The following is an 11,376-nucleotide window of genomic DNA, read 5'->3' as shown; positions in this document are numbered from 1 at the left end:
CGGCTCCCGCTGGTTGCGCAGGGCGATCTGCCTCTGCAGCCGCAGCACCTCCCGCTGGGACTCGCACAGCAACCGGTCGAAGTCCCGCACGTGGAGCCACTGGGAACCCTCCTGGGGAGGCGCGACCAGAAGGGGAATCAGACCTCGCCCCTGCCTGCCCTCCGCCTTTCTGGAGGGGCTCGGATGCAGAGAGAGGAGCGCATCCATCTGCCCATGCCTACATGCCTGGTCATATGTGCGTGCTTACACAGCCACATGCTTCCAGAGCCTGTGTGCAGACGTTCACTGCAACTCATTTACTGGGCGCTCGCAGCGTGCCCGGCCCTGCGAAAGGCCTCGCCAACACTCCTTCGCACAAGTGTGAGATCTGTGTGGATTCGTACAGCCAGACCCACTGGCACACAGCCTCAAGCCAGGAGAACTGCAATGCTGGAGTCTGGGACTGGTGGCTCCACCTCAATCAGTTCAGCCTCTTTCTCCCCTCTCCCACCTGGGCCGTTGCCAGGGGAACCTACTCCCCAGCAGCCTGCACCTTCCCGCTTCATTTGCATCTCATTAACATCTCATCCGCATCCCACAAGCCGGGCTGACAACCCTGCCCAACACAGGGTTGAGCTGGAGGGAGAGACCAGGGCCTCTTCGCACCTTGCCCACCAGGGTGAGCCTGGCCTGCAGCTCCCTGCACTCCCGCTGCAAGGCAGCAATCTGCTTGTCCTTGGCCAGCAGAGCACTGGCTGTCTCACTGAGGTCGCGGGCTCGCTGGCGAGCTAGGGCTTTCCGGCACAACTCCAGGCTGGCCCCGGGCCTGGGCACAGGAGCACTCACCTAGCCAGAGGAAGGGGAAGGTCACCTGAGGGGCTGGGGCACTTCCCACGGCCCCCACCTCTTCCCAGAGGAGGAGTTAGGATGAAGCTCACTTCCACCACCCAATCTGGGGTCCAGAGGACAGGCAGCCTTACTGGGGCTTCTCCTGGCTTCCCTCAAGTGAGTCTGAAAGGGTTAACTCTCTGTCTTACTTTGGACCCAAATGATGCTACTAATTCTGGGTTGCCACTGTGATGGGTCTTATCCCTGCCCCCCACTCCAGCTCTACACCCTGAGATGAGCTCAGCTGGAGGCTGCAGCCAGCACCAGCACGTGGTGATCCAGAATTGTGCTCCCTGCCTCCCTAGGAACCTACCGGGCCAGCTCTTCTCTCCCTCTTGGGGCTCCAGCAGCCTCCCACCTCCTTCCCAAGCCAGTTTGCCCTTGCTGCCCTCAGCTCCTGGATCCCCGCTTTTCTGAGTACTAAGAGCCCATGACGCCCAAGCCCCAGTCCCTGAGACTCAGCCCTTATCTCCCCTCTTCCTTGGTCACCTAGTCCCTGTCCTCACCACCCTCAAATTGGTTTCCTGCAGCTTCCGGGCCCGCTCCTCCAGGCGCTTGGCAATGACCGCTAGCTCCGCATTCTTCCGCTTTAGCCTCCGCACCTTCTCCTCCGTCTCAGGGAAGCTGCTGTTTCTCTGACAAGGGGTCAGCCAGAATTGGAGTGTGTAGGGAGCACCCACACACCCCATCCTACTGTGCAGGCCTTGGGCCAGAGCCCGGGCTCATAGTGGGATCCTTGGCAACTCTAGCCAAGGTTTCATCCTCTCTCTTAGGATTATGTCACATTCGTGTGACCCCCCTCTTGAGAGATGTCCATGGGGTTAAGAAGGCATCGAGGCAGAGGGTCCTGGCTGGACCTGACAGCACCCCAACTCTCTGAGCCTCACCAGCATCTGGTTTTCCTCCTTGAGGGTGGCACAGCGCTGCTGCAGCTCCTCCAGGGCCCTCAACAGCTCCAAATTGGGCCTGTCCCCAAAGCTGGTGTTTGGCATGGCCTGGTACAGGAAAGGACCAGGTACAGTGCCTCGGGGACCAACCCAACCAGTCTCATAGGAACGCATCTCCCCTCCACAGTACAAGGAGACATGAAGATGTTTCTCTCCTATGTCCCAAACCTTCAGAGAGGGGCTCAGGGGCCCAGCAGAAGGGCTTGCCTGGTCCTCCCAGCCCTCAGTGGTAGCTCCTCCCCACCTCCTGCTGGCACCTCCCATGCTATTCCCTGATCCTTCCCAACCCTACCCATCTCCTCCTGGAAAATGCCAGCTCAAATTCCCATCCTGACCCCTCCAGCTCCTCATAGCCCACCAGTCCCCTGTCCTCCCCCAACAGCCTTTCCCCGCATCTTCTACAAGATACTGTTCACTCCCACCCAGACCTGTCCTCCCTGGCTCAGCCCAGCACCAGCACTCTCCCTAATCTGCTTCCTCTGGACTCAGATCCCATCTTCACATCCCCAGCCCCCAAGGACAGAGAGACTCATGGAGGAGGAGTCACAGACAGATTGTCAGACACAGATATATGGAGGGGCAGGGCCACGTGTAGATGGACAGGTGGGAAGGACAGACAAATGGCTAAAAAAAATGGAGTCACTGAGATTCCTGTCCAGTGAAGGGACGAAAGACTGTCCCAGAGACAGACCCCCACACAGAGACAGGCCAGGAGAGGGGAAGGGAGACGTGGGGTTACACCTCTTGCCCTGCTTGCTGGCCACCAGTGAGACATAGTGAAAAGCCCAGCTTGCAGAGTCCAGCCCTCCCCCAGCTCCCTTACCTTAGGCAAATCCTGTACCTCCTCATCCTCCCGTCTTGGGCAGCCACATCCAGAGCTCCCTGCTTGCTCCCTCAAGTTGGGCAGCCCAGCCTCTGCTCCTTCAGGGTCAGCGCCTACCACAGGACCCAGACTCTGTGCTCCCTGGGGCTGGGAACTCAGTTCTCTAACCTGCAGAGCTGTTGGAGTATCAGCAATGCTCGGGGATGTGTCTCCAGGTTCACCCCCCTGGCCTGGAGTCCAGCTCTGCCAGGCAGGCAGTGCCCAGGACTCCATGGCTCCGGGGTCTCCAGGCGGTGGGAAGGTTGTCAGCTGCTCCATGGTAGCACCAAGAGGTCCCAGAACTCAGGCTGGGGTACATCACCCAGCCAATTAGGGGCACTGGAGAGGGTCAGGCCCTCTGCTGCGCACTTGGCTTCACTGAGGTTCCATCCAGGTTGGCTGAGCTTTTCCCAACCCACAAAGGAGGCTGCAGAAAGTGTGGGGACTGCCGGAGCTGGAGCCGGGGGTATGTGAGCTATGTCTGTTCGTGGTATGTGTGTGCCTGAGTATGTGGCGAGGTGCGGGTGTCCCTGTGGGGGTGGGGACGCCCCCGACAGCAGCGCCGGGGTGAGGATGTCCCCGTGTGTCTCTAGGTCTGCTCCCTCAGGCCGATGCTGCCTGTGTGTTTGGAGGGTAGGTTTCCCCCCTTGTGTGTGTTGAGGAGGGTGGTGTCACTGTATGTGCCTGTTTCAGAGTTACCAGTTGTTTCTGTGTGTGGGTGTCTGTATTGCAGGGCTGTGGCAGTGTGTGATGCTGTCGCTGGTTGTATCTGAGTGTGTCGGCGTCGTGCGGCTGCATGCATCCATGTCAGTGTGTCTGTCAGCGTCTGTGGGTCTGGCCATCCATTGCGACCCCTCAGCCTGGCTAGGATCCTCAGGAGCAGTTGGAGGTAAGCCTCAGTGGTCTGCTGTGGTCCTTTATCTCCCGCTCCTCTCTCCGATGCTGCTCGTTCGCTTGCTGGGTGGCCGGCTGGTCCTAAGGAGGCCTGGGTCGATGGGCTGCTTGCCTCATAGTCTCTGTCCCTACTAGCCTCAGCTCAGGAGACTGCAGGGGTCCCTTCAGCCCTAGAGCCCTGAGATGGTGGGTGCAGAGGAGGGCTGAGTCTCAGAATGGGGAGGGGGAAGCAGGGGAGAGCCAGCCCTCCTTTCCTCCTCCTCCTCTCATCCTGCCTACCAATAGGAAGCCGGCTGCTCGTTTCCATGGTGATGGCGCTGGACTGGTGGGCTGGACCCGCTGGCTGGCAGGGTCGGGACAGAGGGAAGAGCAGGTTCCTCACGGGATGCCAGCTCAGCGCACACAGACACACACACGCACGCACGCGCACACACACACACACACACACACACACGGCCTCCCCACTCCTCCCAACACACCTTCATGCTCTTCAGGGTACAGAGGCAAGGGGAGAGGGACTGGAGACTGCACTGGATGAGATGAACACAAGGGAAGGATGACAGAGATCCAGCCACTGAGAAGAGCAGGACTAGAAAAGATGGGATTTGAGATGAAATAAAACAAAGAGAAGAGGATGAAAACAGGAAGAGAGAAGCAAAGAGACAGAGGTAGAGATTAGCTGAGGAAATCTACTCAGCTCCCTCCTGGTGGATCACACTTGGAGAGCAGTCTGGTTGTCTCAAACCAGCAGAGATCACATGACCTGGTGGGCTGGCTTTTTCTGTCTAACCGTAAGCTCTTTTGCAATGAGAAAATACCTTTTTGGAACAAAAACGTACGCGCTGCCATTCCCAGGGATCATCTTGTATGTGTGGCAGCAGAGGCCTAGGTAGAGTCCCCAGAGAGAAGGGTATTAATGGGAGAGGAGCCAGAGAGGCAGCCCCTCTCCCTCCTGAACCTGGGACGCTTCAGAGAAGCCAGTCTCGGTTGAGGTCGGGAGCCCTCATGTGGCACCCCCGTGGAACAGCAGCAGCAACGCTAAACCACAGAGCTGCTGACCAGGGGCTCCACCCAGGCCAGAGCTGGTAGAAGGAGGGTGGGGAGGGGATGCTTGGGAAGGGGGTGACACGTTCACTTCCCTTACACAGTGTGTAGATCAGTATGCACCCCACTGAATGACATGTGCTGCTGATGTTGATGTGAGGGTACATATGCACACCATTATGCAAATACTTGAGCGGTACTATGCCCAAATTAACCCACATTTCTGTGTATTTGGGGGACATTATATACACATGTGTTGTGTCTATGAATCTTATTGGATTGCATGACTGTTTCTGTATGTCACTGCACGTCTATTTACCAGTGTCTGTATATAATATATAGACTTTATATGTATGAAGCTAGTATCGAGTTTATAAATTACACCTGTGTCATGATATGGGGCTATCACTACCATCATATGGCATTAACAATACATAGTTACATACTCATGGTCACATAAATGTATATAATGACATACAATGACTTACATATGTGATGATATGGATTTTTTTTTCATCCCTCAGTGCCTAAAGGGGGATTGGTTCCAGGACTTACAGGACCTTCCAAGCCAGCCTGGGCTACATAGAAAGACCCTGTCTCAAAAGAAAAAGTGGTGTAGTATTTGCACATAATCTACACAGATGCTACTATTTATTTTGTTATGTATGGTCCTGGAGTCTAACCCAGGACCTTGTGTATATTAGGCAAGGGTTCTACCTCTGAGCTTCATCCCTAGCCTCTCCTGTACACTTTTTAAATCATTTCTAGGTTACCTATAACATTTAATATAATGTAGCCAGGCACATGGCTGTAATCCCAGCATTCAGGAGGTTGAAGCAGTAGGATCTCTGAGTTCAAGGCCAGCCTGAACTACATGAGATCCTGTCTCAAAAGATAAAATAAAAAAAATTTAATACAATGTAAATGCCAAGTAAATAGTTGTTATATTGCACTTAGAGAATGACAAAGGGTAAAGGTTGCAGACTGTAAGTACAAGCACAATTTTTTCAAATATTTTTGATAAGGTTGGTTAAATCCATGGATGTAAACCCCACAGATATTGGGAGTTAATGAATAAACATCATGTATCTATTTTATTTTATTATTTTTGTTCTATGAGGCAGGGTCTCACTACATAGTCCAGCCTGGCTTTGAAGTCACTATGTAGTCCAGGCTGGCCTTCAACTCTGGACGCTCGTTCCACCTGAGGGCTGGGCTTTGAGGCACGCACCACCACACCTGGCTCCATGTGTCTACTTTATATTTAACATCATGAATGAAAATGTCACTCTGTGTGTCTGTGTTTGGAGCCACTGTGTTTATGTGAATGTCACTATGTCTTTGTATAGGTAGTGACATACCATGTTTATATTATTGCACATGTGGATACTATTGAATGCCTGTGCCCTGGGTGAGTGTATAAACATGTCATTGTGTGACATACCAACCTTGTCCCAAATGTCTATGTCATTGCCCAAGTATGTTGCCAGTACACATGTATAGAGCCTATTTATAAATGCACATCCATGCTGGTGCACGCATGCTTTGTATATTAGTATCTGTGCCCTTATTTGTATGTAAGATGCTATGCACACAGTATGCCATGTTTCTGCCCAGTTCTTATACTACCAAAGACCCTTTAGCCAGGTGAGGGGGCACAGGCCTATGATACCAGCACTCCAGAGGCTGAAGCAGGAGGAGTATGATTTCTGAGGCCAGCCTGGGCTACAAAGTGAGACCCTGACTCAAAAAAATGGAAAAAAAAAAAAAAAACGACCCTCTTCCCCAGACATAGATTAAAACCAGAGGTGGCCAGGCACCTCTGGTAATCCTCAGAGGTAATCCCAGTACTCTGGGAGGCTGAGGCAGAAGAATCATAAGTTTGAACCCATACTGAACAACTTAGTGAGACCCTGTCTAAATAAATAAGCAAATAGGGATTGTAGCTCAGTGCAAAGGCCCTGGTTCAATCCCTAGCACTACCCAAAAAATGTAAGCAGCCTTCAGTTTGGGGGTGTAGAGAATGAATAGAAAGCAGAGCAGGACTAGAGCTGTGCTCAAAGGTGGGGGCCCCCTCATATTTCTGCCCCTTTCTTCAGATTGCAAGAGATTCTCACCTGGCAGCCCAGGTTCTTCTTTCCCCCCACTGCAACCCGACCAGGCCTGGAGCCTCTCCAGCCCTTGTGGCCAGAAGCAAATCTTTTTCTCTCTTGCACATAATCTTGGGCAAGCAAGAGGATCCCCACTCCCAGCATTGTGTGTCCATGTTGCCTGAGTGCCTGCTACCCACACTCAGCACCCCCCAACCCAGCAACAGAGTCTCAGACAAAAGAGAAGCAGAATCCATTCTTTATTAGTGTTGGGACCCCAGCCCCCCAGCAAGCCCTTCTTTCCTTCCTGTTCCATGGCCGCTGGTGGCTGCTGCACCAGGCCCACGTGTTCAGCCCTCTCCCGCCCACTCAGGACTTCGGCAAAGCTGCAGTTGTGAGGGATCATGAAGGACAGCCCTGTTGGGGGGGGCAGGGAAGGCCTTTTAGGGGTCCAAGTGGGGTGTGAAGGGTGCAAAAGGAGCTTACCTGTCTCACATGGTCCAGAGGTGCAGAAAGACGGTGGCAGGTGGCGGCGGTGTGGGTAGGTCTCCGAAGCCCACAGTACACTCATCCATAAAGTAGGAAACACTACACCCTCCAGTGCTGTTAGTAGTGCTTTCTACTTTATGGGTGACTGCACTGTCTGTCTCTCCGTCGTCGTGTGTACTCTTCTGGCCACCCACTCTTCCTTCTGACTCCTGCTCGGAGATCTCCCACCCCGCCCCATGTGGCTTCCTAAGACCCCTCCACCCTACCCATGGCCCCCAGAGGGCGGGCCCTGGGCCTTGTGGGTGGTGACTCAGCATGCGCCATATTTGCCTCCTCTACCTCCCTCCCCTCCCCCCACTTCCTCTTTGGTTCGCTCTTCCCTTCTAGGGCTCCACCCTATGGCCCCCACTCAGGTAGAATGCTCAGGAAGTGCTCAGGGAGCACTCCGGTAGATATTATGGCTACTCTGGAGGCCTCATCCCATCCTAGTTCTTCCTGGCTGACCCCTCCCAGCCACACTACCCATCTGCCTGCTGTCCAGAGTTCAGCTGAGGAAGCCACAGCCCCTGCCCTTCAGGGCCTTGGTCCCCAGCCTCCCCACTGGCCCAAGCTCCTGACTCCCTCACTTCCTGCTGCTCCCAGGCAGGAGCCCTGTATCTCAACAGAAATGGTAGCCATATTGGGTGGGGGGGGAAGTAGTGTGGCGCCTATCACTGGCACTGGTCCCACTTTTTGGCCTTTGCCCACCCTGCTCTTCACCCCTCCTCCCCTAGGTCCCCTAGGACCTTAGACAACTGTTTCTTCATCTAGTGGCCAGGAGCCACCTAATTTTCCTTTCGGTACCAGGGATCAAACTCAGGTACTTGTGCTTGTGAGGCAGGCGCCGGAGCCAGTGGGCTAAATCCCCAGCCTTTTTTTTTTTTTTTTTTTTTTTTGCAATACTGGGAATTGAACCCAGGGCCTTATGCTTGCCACTGAACTAACTCCCAGCCTTTTTAAAATTTTGAGACAGGGTCACTAAATTGCCCAGGCTGTCCTCAAACTTGCAATCCTCCCACCTCAGCTTCCCAAGTAGCTAGGATTACAGTCATACGGCAACACACCCAGCTCATTTTACCTTTTAAACCTACCTCTAGCAAAGGAATAAAAAATTTTTAAGAATTTATCCCACCATGAAGGTCAGTAAGTTTGAACATCATGGCATCGCTTTGCCTAGAACTCTACTAGGAAACCTTGGCACCCAAGCTCCTGACCGCCCTGCCCCTACCTGTTAGTTAAGCCCCTCGTGACTCCTTGAGGCCCTGAGTCAAAGAGCCCTGGTTAGAGCTGCAGTGAAGAAGGTTCAGGCCCTTACCTGATGCTGAAGGGCTGAGGGGAGCAAGCCCTGTGCTGCAGGCTCCGAAGTGGGGTTCCCTTCAGGGCGGGCAGGGCTTATAACTCTGAGGCCACGTGGGCCAGATCTCAGGGCGCCCAACGGTCCTGGAGCCCGCCCCCACACCGCAGTGGAGATTAGCCACCCCTCCCCTCCCTGGGGAGGACAGACTGACAGGAAGCCAGAGACAAGGCTGGGTATTGGCGGGAGGGGGGCTGAAGACACCATTTCACATGTGCTGGGCAGGTGGCTTCCGGGACCCTCGGCTGCCCTTCCCCCCACGGCACCAGCTCCAAAGGATGGCCTAAGAGTCTGGGACTGACTGAGGACACTAGGGGTGGCCCCAGGAGATGAGAACTCCCTGAAAGGGCCTCCAGTGAATGCCCAAAGTGAGATTCAATCATAAGAAAGGGACATTTTCGCTGAGTTATGCCCCCATTGACCAGGGTCCAGAAAATACCCTTCTCTTCTGGATGTTCAAACTAAGCCCTGGCTAAGTGCTTCCCAGAGAGGCCATGAAGGAAGGGACATACAATGGGGTCCAGGCCAACATGCCAAACCCTTCTCAGAGTTAGTTGCTCAGAGCCCACCCCTCCCCCAGCCTCAGTCCGAAGACCAGGCCTCTTGGCACAGTGTGTCTGAGGGGTCCTCATTCAGGCCAGGTGGCCCTGTTGGTGCTGGGCTGGGTGTTCATATGTCCCTCGGTGACTATAGGGACAGGAAGGCAGGACAGAGCTGTGGTGATGAGTAGGGTCCTCAGGCAGGTATAAGTGCCATGGGCGCAGGAGGGAAAGGGGGCTTGGAGGGGGGGAGAAGAAAAGGCTCTAAGGGGAGGTTCTGGCAGCCACCGGATGTGGGCACGGGGCCCGCCCACCTGCATGTCACCCCCACTTTCCCCATGGGGAAGGCAGGAAGCTGCCCAGCCCAGAGGCCCCGGTTGGGGAGGAGAGCAGGGTGTGGGTCTGGACAGGGGATTAGGATGGGCTGAGTGTGGGCCACACATTTTCTCCAGGGTCCTTCAAGCTCTTCAGCAGGCTTGGCTCTCGAATCAAGAAAAATGGGCTTGAGGGGAGGTAGAAGAGACAGGAGAGGGTAAGAGCTACTAGTGATGCCTTTCCAGAAGGCCATGGACCTTTTCTCTGGGCCCCCTATCTAGGCACACAGATGTCAGTGAACTCTCAGAGTCAGGGTCCAAAAGAAGACTGACATGGGAGTGAGGCAGAGCGTTGCTCCACAACCTTCCACGCAGGAGGGAGGATTTTCAACCTGGAAAACCGTTGTTGGTTTGTTTTATTTTTGAGACAGGGTCTTGCTATGTAGCTCAGGCCGGCCTTGAACTCATAGTGATCCTCCTGCCTCAGCCTCCCAAGTGCTAGGCTCACAGGCATGTGCCACCGCACCTAGTCTGGAAAACCATTATCCATTCTCAGTCTCCTAAAATGAGTCAGAGAAAGGAGGAACAGGTCCTTCACCCCCTAAGGTCTGAAGAAAAAGTTGTGAGGAGGGTAGCCTGTGGGGTCACCAGCCAGAAGTGGGCCAATGCTCCTTTAAGAGATCCCCTCTGACCTCAGGCCTGAGTGAGGGGAAGTGGCTGAGATAAGAGGATAAGAATATCAAAGTTGTGCAGTAACCTGAGTTCCTGGTTCCCCATCCTTTAGGGCCCCCCTCTTTTAGCATCTTCCCCCCACCACCACTCAGGGGACCCCACAGCCATCACTTCAGAGGTGTCCTGTCCAAGGAAAGGAGAACTACAGATCAAGAGCCAAGCTGCCTGTCTTCCGGGCCCAAATGTGCCATGGCCGCCTCAGTATGTGACCCGCAGCAAGTCAGACCTGAGACTCCAAGGGACACTCAGTGCTCCAGCAGTCTCCAAACCACCTCCCCTCCTGCCCTGAGCAGGATGGAGGCAGCCCTTGTGACAAGAGGCTACTTTTCTTCTGTATGTCCTCAATGCCCAAAGATGATCACCAATTTATTTTAAACAGGGAGTCTGGCACCCAGCCCCTCTACCCCCAGAGCTTCTGGGGCCAGGAGGTTTCTGGATGGAGAGGCCTTTCCCTGGTTCCATCCTGAGGCTGGAGGTGAAGATGCATGTAATTAAGGAGGGGCTTAGTGTATGTATCCTCCAGCCATCAGTGATACCCTGCTCTGCTAGGCCTCAAACCAGAAGAAATAGGACAAACATCAAGGACAAGGGGAAAGGGCTTAGGGTGTAGGTCAGTGGTAGGACACTTGCCTACATGTGTGAGGCTATAGGTCTGATCCCAATCCTGGGGGATTGAGGGAGAAGAGCAGAGGAAGGGGCAGAGTCTGAGACAAAACCGCAAACAATAACACACTGGGAGAATGGGAATGTGATGCCTGGGACCGGGCACATGCTTGCGATGATTGGGGACGCTAGGCTGGAAGTCCTTCTCTGGGATAGCCCAACACACACATGCAGCCTGTGTGACTGGCCAGCAGGTGCCTCATGGAAGAGCAGCAGTGCCTGTGTGGACAGACAGACAGACAGACGGACACACACACACACACACACACACACACACAGAACTCAAAAGGTTCGGGGTCTTCAGAGACACAGGCTCACAGCACACAGACACGCTGCCCACACAACCAGCTCAGACCTACAGAGACCCCTTGACGAAGGCTGACCGCACCCTCCTGGACACAATTGCTTCCTCCTGGAAGACAAGAGAATCACCAGAGGCTCGGGCCAGCACTCCGGAGGGTGACTGGAAGAGCTGGGGTGGCCTCTGGGAGAGGCTCAATTCCTGCTCCTGCCCCAAAGCTGCCTGCTGCCTGAGTTACCCA

At 54.5% G+C, this 11,376-nt stretch overlaps 1 protein-coding gene across 1 annotated transcript in view; it reads right to left on the bottom strand.

Moving 5' to 3' along the window:
* Positions 1 to 4,215, bottom strand: part of Tspoap1 (TSPO associated protein 1) — a 25,119-nt gene extending 20,904 nt beyond the window's left edge. The window contains 5 exon segments of the mRNA XM_010620248.3: positions 1 to 111; positions 646 to 825; positions 1,374 to 1,502; positions 1,755 to 1,862; positions 2,638 to 4,215. Of these exon segments, the coding sequence (XP_010618550.1) occupies positions 1 to 111; positions 646 to 825; positions 1,374 to 1,502; positions 1,755 to 1,862; positions 2,638 to 2,955 (846 nt within the window). The 5' untranslated portion in view covers positions 2,956 to 4,215.
* Between the last annotated feature and the right edge of the window lie 7,161 nt (positions 4,216 to 11,376).

Source organism: Fukomys damarensis, unplaced genomic scaffold (genome assembly GCF_012274545.1).
Source record: "Fukomys damarensis isolate Sample0158 unplaced genomic scaffold, DMR_v1.0_HiC HiC_scaffold_13, whole genome shotgun sequence".
NCBI classification, from domain to species: Eukaryota; Metazoa; Chordata; class Mammalia; order Rodentia; family Bathyergidae; genus Fukomys; species Fukomys damarensis.
Note: the sequence above shows the minus strand (reverse complement) of the source record. Positions and strands in the feature narration are given on the sequence as shown.